The 16,309-nt window shown below is 40.9% G+C and overlaps 2 protein-coding genes across 3 annotated transcripts in view; one reads left to right on the top strand and one right to left on the bottom strand.

The window, feature by feature from the left end:
* cmss1 (cms1 ribosomal small subunit homolog) overlaps positions 1-16,309 on the bottom strand; it is a 31,792-nt gene that overhangs the window by 12,601 nt on the left and 2,882 nt on the right. The window lies entirely within an intron of this gene.
* On the top strand, positions 9,197-13,655 carry LOC117754614 (filamin A-interacting protein 1-like). Its single transcript, XM_034573624.1, has 2 exons — positions 9,197-9,353; positions 10,681-13,655. Exon 2 carries the CDS (start codon positions 10,997-10,999, stop codon positions 13,244-13,246), a length of 2,250 nt encoding a protein of 749 aa, XP_034429515.1. The 5' UTR covers positions 9,197-9,353; positions 10,681-10,996; the 3' UTR covers positions 13,247-13,655.

Below are 16,309 nucleotides of genomic sequence, written 5' to 3' on the forward strand. Positions count from 1 at the left end.
AAAAGAGAACTAGAGAGAGATGTTTTATGCCTGGCTCTCTTTCTCACAGTGTGATGTGTGTGTGAATGTCAGATTGTCAGTTTGACAGAAGTTATCAAAATGGTTAGACACAACCGATCCGCATATTCTCACATTTATACCTCTTCTACACCAAAACTTGCGAGTAAACCTTCTAAAAAAGGATTGACTACTCTCTCATTGTTTTCCCCCCACAATGAGTCACCTTCGAATGCGCCGGGAACCAACACATCGGCAATCAATGCATGTTGCATCTTGCACGATACGAAGAGAAAAAATAAAGCACAGTGTGGCAACTCTCCGAAGTTAAAAATGAATAGATAAAGAAGTTAGAGAAATTAGCACATTCACCCGGGTGTCATGTTTCCATCACTGCCAATTGGAGCCAGAGCCAATAAAGAAAGCGTGTGCAGCCGATTCATTTGACGTAACTGTCCAAAAGACTGGATTCTGTTTCATCAACTCTTTGATCATAACAGAACACAATGATTTTCACCACTGCTCATGTTAAGAACGGCCACCACTAGTAAATGTGTTCTTTGTTTAGATTATCAAACAATGAGTCATGGATGTTTGTTTCTGGCTGATGGTGGTAGCGTTAGCAACATGGCTTTCCAGTGCCCTTTTGTGTAAACAGGAGGGATGCAGCCATGGGAGGTGCAAATAAACAGAGGCAGCCAGCCACATGTGTGGCAGCCAGCCTGCCTGCCAGTGGACAGTCCTCGATGGGGCAACCCTGGCAACCATTATTAAGACTGCTTCTGGCTCCATCTGAGCCATCTGTTAACTTAAGGAGGTATTTTCACATGCCTGGCATTATGTGGGAAGGTGCTTACACATCAGTATACATGTGCTTGTCTAGACAATGCAAACACACCAAAGAAAGAACACCGTCTGAGTCACGTCATCTGTGCGTGTGTGCGCGTGTGTACGTGTGTGTGTGCATGCGAGTGTCTATGTTTGTACTTGAGAGACAATTTCAAAATGGTCAGTCCCTATCACTGTTAGTCATTTGAAGGCCAAGTAAACAGTGGCATGTGTCTCGGCCCGACTTCCCACATTAGCAACACCACTGAATGGGTAGAGATAAAAAGGATATACAGCACACTAGACGACAGAGACTGTGTCTCTGGCTGCTTTGGTGTTCAGAAACAGAATTTCTCACAAGCACCAGTAAAAACACAACCTCTGGATGTTACCACATCACCAAATTGCATTTCTCAACTTCCACAGGGCAGGAAAACAAAAAGGTGGGTTTTTAACGATCTTAAAAAACTTGAACAAGATCTTGGGAATTAGAGGCGTTCCTGGCTTCTGTGAGAGCTTGGACGAGAGAGGCTGAGCTGAAGAACAGTGAGAGATGACATCATCTTTCACTAATATGAACCTGCTTGCTTTCTCGCTCTAAATCTGTGTTGCAAACATCGAGTTAGAGAAAGCTGGCAAGCCGACGCTGTTTAGCTGGTGTGATTTGCTTTAATAACACACATACAACATACAAATGGTACACACATATTTAGCCCTTACGTATGTGGTCAGTAATCAACCTCCTACTTTTTGGCAACTATTTGTACTTTTGTCTGCCAAGCGGACAGTGATTGCTGTAACTGTGCCAAAACTATGACATGACATAAGCCTCATATAAAGTAATGCCAGGCGCACACTTATCCGTTTCAGCAACAGTAAGTGTTATGACAAGATGCCTCCTGACTTTGGATTAGCTTCGAATGGTTTATATAATCTGCATCAGCCTGTCGCATATTAAAGCCACATAATAACCACTTGTGCTGTAAGGATACAATTCATGACCTTGTTTAACCTCCGTGATCAGAAGCACAACATTTCTCTTTTCCCCCTATTCAGCTGACAGCTCCAATCTTTTCAAAATCTCCACTTCTTTCTAGGCGGGCCCGAGAACATGCCCCTACTTTCGTAAAGGCCCCCAAAAATCACTATCCAGAGTGACAAAATGCAAGACAAGAGGAAGTGGAAGGGAGGCAGACACAAAAGAGAAGACCTGTCCCGAGATGACTTGTTGTTTCTACTCAGTATCCTGGAGGGTGAACTGCAGGTAGGATGATTTGTTCACATCTATTGTGGAGTGGATCATGTGAAACGGGCAAATAAACTGCACAAATTCAGATTATGATCGTAAAAACAGCATGCATAGTATATTTAAGGTTAAGTAATTATTCTACTTGTCACACAAGGCCAGAGATGAGGTAATCACTGTGTTGAAATCAGAGAAGATAGATTTGGCTCTACTGGGGGCCCACTATGGTTTCAGCGGACCGGAGAAGGTGCTCCGAGCCCTGCAGAGAGACTCCCTCCAGGCCCAGCAGGACCACCTGCAGGATGTGTACGAAATACCAATTGCTAAGGTACCAACACAACAAAACTAAGAAAACAGACACCATATGGAGCGGTTAATCAAATTTAATGAGATGAATGAATTACTGTCTGACAAAAGAGCATCTAATACTTCTGCATCATTGCACAAATTTGCTTTTTTTGCACTGCAGGTGTTACATGCGCTGGATCTGTTCTTTGCAAATGATAATGCATCTGTCAACTGTAGCATTGTTTTTGCTTGTTTTCTACTAATCTACATCGACCTCCCTGTCAACAGTTTTTGTGATGACTATTTCTTAAGGGGAATATAATTTTCCTGAGTAACCATGGCCTTGTTTCAATGAAATACCATCTACAACAATGGTATTGAGGTGAAGGTTTTAAATTTCAAAGGCTCAACAGACCACAAACTATCTGCATGAGAATATCCATCTCTGTTAATTCATCTTTTAAAAATTAAAAGTGACGTGCAGCGGTAGCCTACACTGCACAGATGCATGAGCCAGGTATTGGGCTATTAAAGTAATAATGTAAGAGCTCGAGTTGCCATATTTACATGTAAGCACTTCTTCCTCACCTTGAACAACCCTTCTCCTGGTCAAGGTACACTAATATTTTCTTCACATCTGACAACCTCTGTGTTTTGTTTCCTATTATCCCTCAGGTCAACCAGTTGTTGGAAGCCCAGAAGCGTTCATCCAAACTGATGCTGGAACAGCTTGCAGAGGTGTCCCGCTCTCACAGTGTTGCCCTAAACAGGCTAGAGAAGCAGGAGAGAAGCCACAGGGATTTTATCCATTGGAGCAACTGCCTTACAACTCTACTTGAGGAGGACAGAGAAAGGTTGGTGCACCAGACCCTAGCGGCAATTATGAATACCAGAGAAAAACTGCATTGCCTAAATTAGTAGCCTGCATTGAAGAAATATCCAGCCATGCCTTTCAGAATCCCTCCTAATGTACAAGAGTTGAGGATTTACAGCTAGAGTAGAAGAGGATAAGGGATTAAAGTATTTCGGCACTGGAACAAACCAGATCTGAGCTCTGTGATGTACACTTGTGGAGGCTTAGATTCTTTTAGTCTATGTCGGTCTGCAATGCTCTTTATGGCTGAGTGACAGAGAAAAGGCACTGTTGGCTGCTGCATTTATACCAGACAGTGAATTTGACCTCAAGACTGTACTTAGACTTATTCCACTCAGACACAGTCCATTACATCCTGGACTGGGTTAGACCTTGCGGCCAGCCTGGCTCTGTTCACTCGCCCTTGTAAACACATAAACATGCACTCACATGCAATTACATGTACAGTCTAAATTGGCACCTTCCTGCCAATTTCAACAATACCGCGCAGCAAAGGATAAAGCCTTCTTCTAAACTAAGTAAATGGGTTGAGGGTTTGCTGGTGGTTCCCAAATAGAGAGCACATTTAGATGTGGACTCTGGAGTATAGCTGAGTCTAATATGAAGGTGGCCACTGGTTCTCATATGCAATTTGAGGCCTACAACAGGGCTGTTGTGTCGAGGTCCCTGGTTGTCTCGGCTCATGGACCGCCACAGTCCACTCTGTAATCTAGCTGTACAGAGACTGGATCCACACTGGGCTTGTAGCCTTGGGAGGAGACTAGTTGTCTGCATCTGAGTGCCAAAGTGAAAACGCTTTACTGATCCACACACACAATTTAAGACCAAAAATAGTCATGCCAGTAAAGCGATTAAGTTTACTAGAATTCTGACCATTCAAATACAATATGGAAACCCTAAACATGCACACATAAAGGCTTTGTGGTTCATCTTAGCCTAATGATGATTAATACACAAGTAGACAGCATTTCTGTGGTGTGGCGTGCACCCTGTGTGGCTCGTACATTCCTAACTGGTCAAACACAGAGGGGTTTGATCTCCCTGCCTGCCCTCCTTTATGTGCCTTCAAGATCATGCATCTAAACATCGCAGTTGAATCACATAACACATAACATAAGTATGGGTTAACAGGAATTGAACTTTTGATTTCAGCGAATAGGGTTTTCCCCCAAGGTTTCTAAAAAAAAGTGAGAAGAAAGGTGAAGCAAATATGCTCAATTTCATGTTATGCCCTACCGCTTATTTCGTTGTGGTCCAAATTCCAATATTTCTGGCAAACAAGGAGCTTATACCTATAAGAGGGGCTACTTCAGTCACATGGATGTGGTTTGGGTATTAATAGTCTGACCCGGACGAGAAAACCACACTTTTACTTACTATTCTGCATAGTGGTTGCCACAACAGACCACCACCAACCTCTTTTACCACCTAAACAAGAATTATGACAAACAGTATGCAGAAAGTCTGCAGATGAAAACCACAACAGTACAGTGGGGAACTCAAAAGAAACCCCAGGTTCAGACGTTACAAGGGTTTTTTGGCTGTGTTGCACCATATGGCAAAGAATCATGATGATGGAAGGAGGTAAGCAAATTAAAATCTGCAAAGACATGGCCCCAAGTTTACATATTAGTGAAAGGCAGGTGTAACGGATAATGACGAAATTGCATTTATCAGGATATGAAAATTCAGTCACATCGCACAACTCTAATCACTGTTGAAGTGAGCGCTATGTCCTGAAGTAATTCATCACATTTTTGTGAGTGATAGCACTGTGCACCACACACAATAACATTGGGACTACAAATCTTATGGTGAATAGATTTTAACTGCAATCGTTGTTGTCCTTCCATAGTGTCTGCGATGTAATAGTGTTTGGCTGCTTACCCAAAAAGTTTGTTTCGAAAGAACGCCTGTGTGCAGGTCACTTTTCTCTTTTATTTCCTCAAAATAAATTTCACAAGGTGCAATGTGCACAGCAGATGATCTGTGTTAGCTGTGACGTTTAAAGTTAATTCCAGTCACGACATATAATCACTTTATGCCATTGTATGATCCCTGTTGCGTGTCAGAGGATGATTACCTCTGCACATCACTATGCAGCAATCTGATTGTTCCAACCTCAGCTATCTGAACATGCTCTATGCCTGCATGTGTTTCCTATGGTCTGTCAATAGGCTGACGACATCTTAGCATTAACTGCACACACATGTTCAACACACAAAAGACATCCATGCTCTCATCTGTCCACTTGTGTTCTGAATCACAAACACTTCACAGACTCTGTGCTATACCCGCAAACCACTTTTGAACTCTATCATGTTTTCAGCCCCAGATGTGGCCTTCTCATCAATACAGAATGTCATCAATAATGTCTATGAAAAGAATGCATGTGATCTACAAAAGATTATTTTACAAGACTAAGCATCGAAAGCAATAATAACAGCTGTGAGTCTGGTTTTAGGCACAGCAATGTTTGGAGCTAAATACTAGAGTGACGATGCCAACATTCTGAAGTTAATTAGGTACAATGTCCATTATGTTTCACATTTTATTTTAGTGTTTTAGCATCCCAACAGTTGCTTATTAGCATTTATCACAATCACACATGAAGCTGATGGGAATATTGTCATTACGTTTGCATGTCCTTTTAAAATTTGACCTGATTATGGTTCGAAATAAAAAGTCAAGGAATCCCCAATGTTAATAGAATACATCTGAGAGGGGGAAATTCATGTTTGTATTAAATTTAAATAGCAATCCATCTAATAATTGTTGAGATATTTCACTCAAAACCACAAATGCCAACCTTATAGTCGGAGGGGAGTAAAAAGTCAGGGGATCACCATCATCATTCTATTTCATCCTCTACTGACCATGAATGCCTAATACATATTTAATGGAAATTGATCAGATAGTGGTCGAGACATCACACTAAAACGCCAAACAGCTGGTGGTGCTAGAAGAAAAGTAAACAGATCATAAAAGTTTAATGAAGTTTACATTAGTTTCTTGGGAACATGAATATCTGTACAATTGATACAAATCCATAAAATAATCTGCTAACCCAAAGCTGTTCTATCCACCGCTAACACTAAAACATATCCACCATCAGCCAATAATGTATTAAGAGAAGATATCCATAATATACCATAGGAGTCTGGCACCACATTGCTTTAGAGCAGAACTGCTGTGCTGATTGCAAACTGTTGGGCCCATTTCCTAGCTAGCCTGAGCATACGAGTTAATTTTGGTCATTTCTTAATTTTTATTAAATGCCAACAAATAAAGAGAAGAAAACCAGCACATTGTGCATAAGAAGCTCCTTTCTTTTTGCATCTATGACCCAATACATCAGTGTTTAGTACAACTGGAGGACTTATCAAAGGCAGCAGCTAAAAAAAAAAACTCAATATCTTAAAATTATACCCCTGGTTTAAAATAGGAGATATGACAAGAGAAGAGAGATTGCTCCTCTCATATAGGGGGGATTTTACACATGGGCAATGTCTGAGGGTTTTCTTGGAAATGCCTCTGAGGGATTGGATCATGCTTGTAATTGAGGACAAGCGGTGCAGATGCCAGCCCCTCCTCTAAGGGACCTCATGAATTCTGGTTTGGGAGTTGGTCTGTGGATAGAAATTGCGAGGAATGAGGATTTTCTTTCTCCCTCACATTCCACACCAAGAGAAATCTCTCATCTTACAAGACTTTTTCTTACAAAAGAGTCTTCAGAGTCAAGGCAAAATAATTATACAGGTTATTTATATAAATAACCACACCCTCCTTCCCTTCTGGGACCTGTGGCTGATCATGAATTTGCAAGTGGTTTTGGATGAAGGCTGGCAAGATCAATTTCTTAATGTTTAAGGTGGAGAGAATTTTAACAGCCTTTCTTCGTCTCCAACCATTAGCAGGCTTCAGTTTAAGAGCAGTTTACAAACCACAACAGCACGTGAACACTGAATAAACGGAAAGCAAGAGCAACAAAACTCTTGTGGCTGCTTTTCAAGGCTAGCGTACAAAGAATGATCATATGGTGTTTATGTAGCTCATAATGAAAAAACGTATGGATTGGTTTGGACCAAGTCCTATGATTCAGGTTGGGACGGATTGAGTGTTGACTAAAACCTATGTATGGAAGCAATGTAGTGAAACTTAGGTGCTAATTTTCTGCATTTATATGTTTCACCTCAACGTAAAATTTCCCAAAAGAAAATACAAGATACTGGTTTTCCAGTATCGGTATCCTGCAATAAACCACAACTCAGGAACATCTGGCAGTGTGCCTGAGGGGCCCATTTTATCTAATTTTGTAATTATTGTTTGTGTTGTGTTACTAACCACTGCAGTCTACTGAGTCACCAGTTGCAGTTCAACTTCTTTACTTAGAGTGAGGAAAGTAACTCCAGATAGGTGTATATGCCTCTGAGTATTGCCATTTTACTAAGAACACTTAGATTAAACTAAGTTTCATAGAGCAGCATGCATAAATCCTACATTAGTCAATTTATATCATTAGTGGGAACTAAATATTAGAAACATGGCCCAGTATAATGCAATAAAATTCAACAGAACCACAAATTACAGCCTGCGAAAGTTGAATTAGAATCTCTACAACAGTTTTGCCAAAACATTACATTTCCATAGCGACAACCCAACTACAACATTTAACTTTATTCAAAATCAAGACATAGCTATCTGAGACCAAAAGAAAGTTGAGATGAAATGTTAACGCAATAATCTCTGACTTTAAAAACAGGCAGCCAGTGCTGTGCTGAATCAATTAATGGATTAAAGAGAATGCCAACAAAGCACAGACCAGAGGCCTTGCATCATTAACTTGTGTATCTGGCACAGACTGTAACTTTATATATTGAGGCTTGTGAACATAAATGTCCAAAAAGTGAAGTTTAGGCTGCTTTGCAAATTCTTTTGTGATGACAACATGACACAGGGGAAATGGTTCTCCTTTAATTGGGGACTGGATGGGTTTGCTTGACAGAAAGAAATACCACCAGCAGTACATTTTGCAGGGAAAGCTGGAACTAGGAGGCACAGTGCTTGACAGTGTTCTCAGAGGGGAACATGCGTCACACGCAGACCTACGAGTTTATTTTGTTCTGCAACTCAAGTAGTACCATCACCTAGCAAGATAAAATATAATAAATTTTTCTAATAGCGTTTTTCTCATTCTTGTTGTAACAGACAAGATTATCAGTGAGAATAACATGAGTATCATCTGTCATTCCTCCCTGCTTCACTGTACACATGGACTCAACTATAGTGCCACAAAAAAAAAAACAGAGATACAAAAGATATTGATAATGCAATGGCAAAGATGAAATCGCACAAAAAACTTGCACTCCATACATTGAAGCAACAAAAAGGATAGAAAGAAAGAAATGAGAACAAGATAGAGAAGAGGTGTGGGTGAGGGTGAGAGAGAGAGCGCGAGAGCGAAAGAACATATGGATGTAATTGAGGGCCGATGAACTCATGAAGTCATCTCCCAGTCAGGTTATCAGGCCCCAGGCAAAGCAACTCACAAAACATGTCTCTCCTTAAAACATGAGAACATTAACACACAAAAACACACACAAACACACACTTGTAATGCAGTTTGCATGCTATTAGATGAGCGGGGGCATGCTAAATTAGGTTTAGTACTTATGTAGCATGGTTAACATGTTTGCTTGGGCTAATCCCACCACAAACTGAGAGTGTTAGTCTTTTGAGTCTGAATTGTGATTGAAGCTTTAGTTTTCTCACACACACACAGACACACACTCTGTCCTTCACATTAGCCTCTTTGGCATGGCTGCACAATGACCTCATCTGGAATGGGCTGAACTCCAGTACAAACACACACACACATACACACACACACACACACAGAGCGGTAGAGCCTGTTGAGTTCCATATAAGGACTTGCTGATGATGTAATGGGCGCCACTGACTGCGAGTGAGACTCAGTGTGCAGAGCACTTCTCATAATGTTTGGTTTTCTGGATGGAATGTCCACATCACTGGGATCTCCGGGAAAGGGAGAGGTGAAAGCTGAGAGAGAATTTATTCTCCGAGGATTTTAAAGGACAGGAGGCCAACTACACGGCACAGGTAGGAACATTTAAAAAACTTGCAAACATTGGAAAAGTGCAAATGTGTAATTAGAAACATTAATGACTAAGAAAACTTTGTAAGTACAAAATGAGCTGTTTGGCATTAGGTAACCTTTGGGTAATTCTCCATAGATTAAATCGATCCAAGTAAAAGGAACACTCCTATAGAAATACATTAATTTAAGTCTTGCACTGAAACTTTTGCTCTGAAAACTAACAGCCTTTAATTCTAACTCTTATTCCAACTGCCCAGTTCTTGATTTTTAAAGAAACATAATTGAGAAAGATAAAACTTACAAATTCAAAGTGAGACTCTATAAACAAATCTTGCAGTTACTTTGTGAAGGCTATTAAACTACTCATTAGAGATACTGACTTTATCTTTCCAGACCTGTCAACCATTCCATCCAGTTAACTTACAAACATTAAATACAAATGTGCGTTTAGATTTTACACTTAACATCATCTTCCCTATAAATCTTATCCACAAATAACTCTCCAACTCTCACTTTTCCATCTACAAGACAAACGTCATATGTGGACTTTGAAGATACATGTAAATGCAAATATACCTAAATGTTGGAAGTAACTTGGGAACTCAGTATGCAACACTGACAGAAAGAATGGAGCAAATGGATTCTAAATATGTACTGGTGAGAAATGACTCAAGTTCCCCCTCCTTGCATTAACATGACAAAAACGTGAACAGTGTGTATTAAACGCATTTTTACATTGCTGGTGTGCATCTGTGGGAATGTGAGGAGTGACAGCACCTCGTAAATGTAGCCAGTCTGTAATTACTTATGGATCAGGGGGGAATTCCTGCCTCACGTAGCTGGAAATGGGGTAGCATGCGAGGTGCACAGAGGGAGGGTGATTGGTCTGCAGTGTCGAGGGTACTCAAGAGTAGACGCACTTCTTAATTAACAAACACTCCCCACCAAGGGACCATCTGCCATGCTAGTCAAAACATCATACAGAACGCTGCATGGAGAGAACAGAAAAACATGGGAGTACATGGACACATGTTTTAGGGGATTAAAGGTAGGCGTGCGCACACACACACGAAAAATAAAGTATTCTTGGCTTCTCTAGACGTTGATATAAGGAGAACAACGTTTTTTGAATTATTCCTAAAATGAAAATAAATGTTTATGCTGGAAATAGACAATTAGGGAATTATTTGTGTTTAAAAGCTCCGTCGAAGAGGTTTAGCATAAACATCAGAGAGGGTCTTTGGAGAATGAAAGTAGAGTAAATTACCCAATAAAACTAGACCACAACTTTCCTTTTTTCATCAGTGTCATTTGTTTTTTTCTTTACAGACTCAAGCTACTGATTGAAAAGGAAAGAGAATACCAAGGAATAAAGGAGGAGAAAAATGAAAGAGAAGTATCTGCCCTGAAAGAGGATCTGACCGAGCTGAAGGCTTTTGCACTGCTGGTTGTGAAGGAACAACAGTGTCTGAGTGAGCTGCTGGAGGAACACAGGCGTTGTGTCAAAGAACTGACGGCCATCACTGACCACATCAAGCAGGACGTGGGTACTGCTTATTCTCGTGCAAAGGGAGAGGTCAAATCACTGCATTTACCGGTGGAGCACCACAACCAAGTTTCAATCTTCAGCCAAAACAAGATCACCATGACGACCCCAAGTCTGCTGTCAGAGGTGGAGGTACTAAGAAGAAGAGTGGTGGAAATGGAAGGAAAGGACGAGGAGCTGATACGCATGGGGGACCAGTGTTGTGACCTGGACCGCAGACTAGCGAGGGAGATCAGCCACGGCCGTAGCCTGAAGGTTGAGGTGGATAACCTGAATGGCAGAATCGGTGGATTGGACAGGATCGAGGAGGCTTTAATTAAGAGCAAACAGGACCGTAGTATTCTGAAGAGCAGCTTGGAGCGAGAGAGAGAGGTTAGCAAGGCACTGTCGAGTGAGCTTGATAATTTGAAAGTCAAGGTGAGAGAGCTTGAGGCAGCTGAAGGACAAATGGAAAAGAGTGAGGCAACGATTAGACAGGACCTGGCCCAGCTCAGGTCACTCACTCTGGCTTTGGTGGAGGACAGGAAGACCATGGCTGAGAGGCTACGGCAGGCTGAGGAAAAACTCAACAGGAAGGAGGGCAATAGAAACGAGCAAAGCATTACGGCTACAATGACAGAAAGACTAAGAGAGGAGAAGCAGCAGGCACTGAGGTCTCAAGCAGATTTACAGGGAAAGCTTAAGGACATAGCAAAGGAAAAAGATGAGCTCCAAGACAGACTAAAAACAGAGGAGGGAAGGAATATAGAGCTACAGAATAAAGTAACAATAATGAAGAGAAGATTGCAGGTCTTGGAAAATAGGAAGGAAAAAGAGGAGAAGTACACACACGGCTCTATTCCAAACAACACAAGCCATCACTGCCAAACAGAGGACAACCAAGTCAAAGAACTGACCCAGGAGCTAGACAGGCTGCGAAAGAGACTCCGGGACAAGGAGGTGTTGGAGGGTGAACTGTTGAAGGTGGAAGAGGACTTTGAGTCCCTGGAAGAGAGGTTCAAGGATGAACAGAGGAGGTCTAGGGCTCTAACAGAGGAACTAGAGCTGGCAAAGAGGGAGCTTTCCAGGTACGAGCAGGCAGAGAAGCCAGATATCAACCAGGAACACCTTCTCCTTTGTCGTCTTCAGAAGGAACAGGTTAAGTCCAGACTCTTAGCCAGAGAAGTAGATACCCTGAAGGAGAAACTCACGAAGCTGATGGGGACTGAGGCATCTATCTGCAGGGTGCAGACAGATCACTCCTCACTGCAGAGGAAGTTGACCCAGCAAGAAGCCAGGAACAGAGAGCTGGCCAGAGAGATGAAGGAACTAAGTAGTGAGCTGGACAGATATAAACGAATCAAGAATCTGACACCTGGTACTAACAAAAAACTATTTTCAGACTTCCATCAGACCACCAGAGAGGTACAAACTGAGCAAGCAGACAGCCAGCCTCCTGACTACAGCGAGCACAGCGAAAAAGTAGATGAAGAAAACGATGACAAGGACCCAAACCACAATGCACAAGTCATAAACAGACGCTCTCTTGTCAGTAACCTCAACAGCTTGAACAGTGCAAATAACAACATTTGCCAATACAGCAGCCATTCTGGCAATGGCATAGATATGCACCAAACAGTTAATGGAGAGGTGATGATGTTAACACACACACGAGGGCAGCCCTTGCACATCAAGGTAACACCACATCATATACTCAACACAGCCACACTTGAGATTAGCAGCCCCACTGGAGACACAGCTCCATCATACACCAGCACGGCTGTCATTCCAACAAGTGGAGCTTCACCCAAGCAGAGAATTACCATCATCCAGAACTCAGGTCTGCCTGCGGTCAATACTAAAACCCCCCCATCAAGCCCTGACCGCACCTTCTCCCCACTTCACGGCACAACCATAACTCGAGTGTTAACTCCAAATTCATCACGCTCTGTGACACCCGACCTCAATGGCTCCCCCATTCAGATCGTAACAGTCAGGACCTGTTCTCCAGAGCCAATGGAAGCTGCAAATCAGGCTGTTTTTTGCAAGAGTCCGGAGTGGCAGAACGGCTGGCAACATCAGAAGTCCAATAGTGTCGACATAAGTCCCAGTATCATCACCTCGGAGGATAACAAGATACATATCCATTTGGGGAGCCCATATATCCAGTCTCTCAACGGTACGACCCACAGCCTCCCACAACCTGATGGAGCGTACTATGTTCGACATGAGCAAAGGACTCAAGTACTCGCCAATGGCTGTCAGGTCAAAGGTGCTGGAAAGATTGCAAGTAGCATCACTATATCCCCTGGTAGCTCTTCAGCCTCACATTCCTCAAATTATAATACAGTAAGTGGCCTTTGTGACTAGGTGAAAGTACAACATACAGGTTTTTCAGTTATATTCCTGGACTACACAACTATAACCACATCCTCCTTTCATTGATATCCAAAAATCTGTTGTATTTAGTATCACTGACAATATAAAGATTTTTCAAAGAGAATTAGATAAAAAACTGTTTTTTCTAAGTAGTATTTAGTGTTTAACAACCCTTTATTGTTTGTTTGACATGTGTCTAGTACCTATCCAAGAGCTAATTGAGATATCATTGCAATCAAATGCATGATGTACTTTTCATAAATTTTGTGTTTTGTTAATGTTTTTTCTTCTGTTCATTAAAATCATTTATGTTGTTTTTACTTATTCACCTTGAACAACATTGAGGATTTAATATCAATGGTTGCTATGCAAATAAAGAGTCTTTTTCCCTTTTCCCTTTAAAAAAATATCTTGTTTGCCACTTATTTTGCCACAGCAGGTTAAATATTCAACACATGCCAAACTTCCGAATGCATAAATAAGTGATACACAAATAGTTTAATTTATTTGATTACTTCATGAAGACTTCTGATTTTCTTTACCAAATTTTCGACATGCGAAAATGGCCAGTGTTCTGTCACTTAAATGATAATCCAATACAAACACACAATACACTTAAACCTATTTTCTGACTTGCCGTAAAAAAGTTTGCTTGCTAAAATTGCTCTGTAACACATGCAGGTGAATGAGAATATTAAAAGGTAAGAAGGATGCAGTTGACAAATATAATGGAAAATAAATAGATGCAGCAAATCATTTTTGAAACAAGAACATGAGTGTGCATCACTGAAGGCGAGCAGGGGTAATGAGAGCAATATAAAGAATCCATTTTGGTGAATTATATAGTCTGAGTGTGTCCAACTTAAAACAACAGATAGTCTTGAAAACAATGTTAAACAAAAATAATCTTGTATTTAGGTCAGCCAAATTTATTTAAATAAATCGACTTGTATCAGGGCATTCAGAGTTTTAAAGGTTCAGTGTGTAAGCTGTAGGTGAAAGGGATCTATTGGCAGAAATTGAATATAAGATAATCCCAGTGATGTTTTCACTATTGTGTTTCAATAGTTCAACTTCACCACTAGATGTCACTAAATTCAACACACTGAACCTTTAAGCATCATATAAAACTTTTAAAGGTCAACACCACAAAATATCTGGTTACATAGTGTGACAGAAATAAATGGACTAAGATAATTGGCTAGTAAATAGCTTTAATATTTAATTTCTATCTTGCTGCCAAAGTTGTAATGAGTTGCCATCTAAATAAGTAACTAGCTGACAGTTAAGGGGACTCATGGCAGAGAGCCAACACTGCAGTATATGATTACAAACATGGAGAACATTTAGTACCCTGACATCATCCATTGGAAAAATGGAAACCAGACGATTCATTTCATGACAATTTGAAGCTGACTATAATGCGACAAAGGCTGTAATTGGAATCTTAATCATTATTGTGAGCACTTAGCCACAAGACACATTCACCATAAACATTATACAGCTTCTAAAAGGTCTACGCTTCATTCTTAAAACTTCAAAGTCAAGAGGCTCTCATTAGACTCGTTATTATTGTGGGCATTTAGCCACAAGACACATCAGCATAAGCGTTACACTGCTTCTCACAATTCTCTGCCTCATTCATTCTTAAAACTTCAAAGTCAATCACATCTAACAGACGTCTGCTCTCCTTTCCTGTCTTGTCAGTTTTAAGTCAGCATCAGAGCCTTATTTCTGTCAAGCATCTCTCTGATACAAATGAGAGTACGGATGGGATGTCAGTCAGGGTAAAGAGGGGCCAACCTAGAAAAAGAAACAGCTGCTCAAATCTCCTAGTACAAACTGTACATGGGTTTAAATGAGTGATCTCATAAAGGTTTGAGTCTAGAATGTTGTAAATACATTCTTTCTACATGATGAAACATATGCAGCTGACCCAGTTAGAGCTTGGTATGGATGTATGCGGTTTTTAATTACAGTTTTATGATGGGGAAAACTCAACAACTAAGAAACATGCACCCGCTAATTATCCATCATCTGTGTGTATCCTGAATGGGGGTGGATATAAGCACAGATCTACCAAATTGATTTGGCTTTACAAAGTCCAGAATTTGTTTTACTTGTTTCGATTAATGATGATTCACTTACATCAGATCAATGCCAATGTTGCATTAATCACTTTTCAGGACTTATTCTGGGAACTTACATTTTCTTCCACATTCAACAAGTGAGCAACACTGTTGTTTCCTGGCTAAATTGGAAACACATTTCCCAATTACAAAACCATGGGCCAAGGATATATTTTACTTGGCAAATGCAAAACAATCGATATTTCTTCGGCCGACTTGTGCAAAACAGTGGAGCAAGAATAATGAAAGAACTTGCACCAGTTACAGGGGTGTCATTAATATGCATAGTTTGAAAAATAAGCACTATCCCATACAGCAAGGCAGCCTGTCAGTAGCAGAAGCTTCACCTAAGTACAGCACATCCACTTTAATTATCACAGACAGAGCAGAAAGTTAGAGTCTGCTCACTAATTCATCTGCACTGTTTGTGTTGACAAGACATCAGCCTGATCTCTGTAGACAGCCGTTAGCTAGTGTTACCTCCCCAGCAGGGACACACGGTCCACTTTACTTCCAAGGCCTCACATAAATGCAGCCAGACATATTACCTCTTAAACAAACACAAACAGGGATCGCATCAGTGTGCAGTCTTTTCTGTCAATTCCTCTTCAGGATGTGATATCAGGATTCAGTACATCACAGCCAGAGTTAGATAACAATACAAAATCGAGACGGTCCTGCAAATCCATGTTATTCATGTCACAGACCAAAAGACTGTCATGCCTCAAGGCAGCTCATAAAGCCAAGTACAATCTACTAATGGATAAACTTTCCACGTGGTGCAGACGTATATATTTACAGTGACGGTGCAGATGCAAAGATTTTAAGAATTGATATCGGATCATTCAAGTAAAATTTGCTCCCAATATGGACCACAAAATCAGTAATGAAGATGCACATGATCATGGCACTATGGGTTGATTAA

This window comes from Hippoglossus hippoglossus, chromosome 21 (genome assembly GCF_009819705.1).
Source record: "Hippoglossus hippoglossus isolate fHipHip1 chromosome 21, fHipHip1.pri, whole genome shotgun sequence".
NCBI classification, from domain to species: Eukaryota; Metazoa; Chordata; class Actinopteri; order Pleuronectiformes; family Pleuronectidae; genus Hippoglossus; species Hippoglossus hippoglossus.

What these genes read in the sequence shown, in the direction of transcription:
- LOC117754614 (XM_034573624.1), top strand. Translation starts at nt 10,997, where the DNA reads ATGACGACCCCAAGTCTGCTGTCAGAGGTGGAGGTACTAAGAAGAAGA.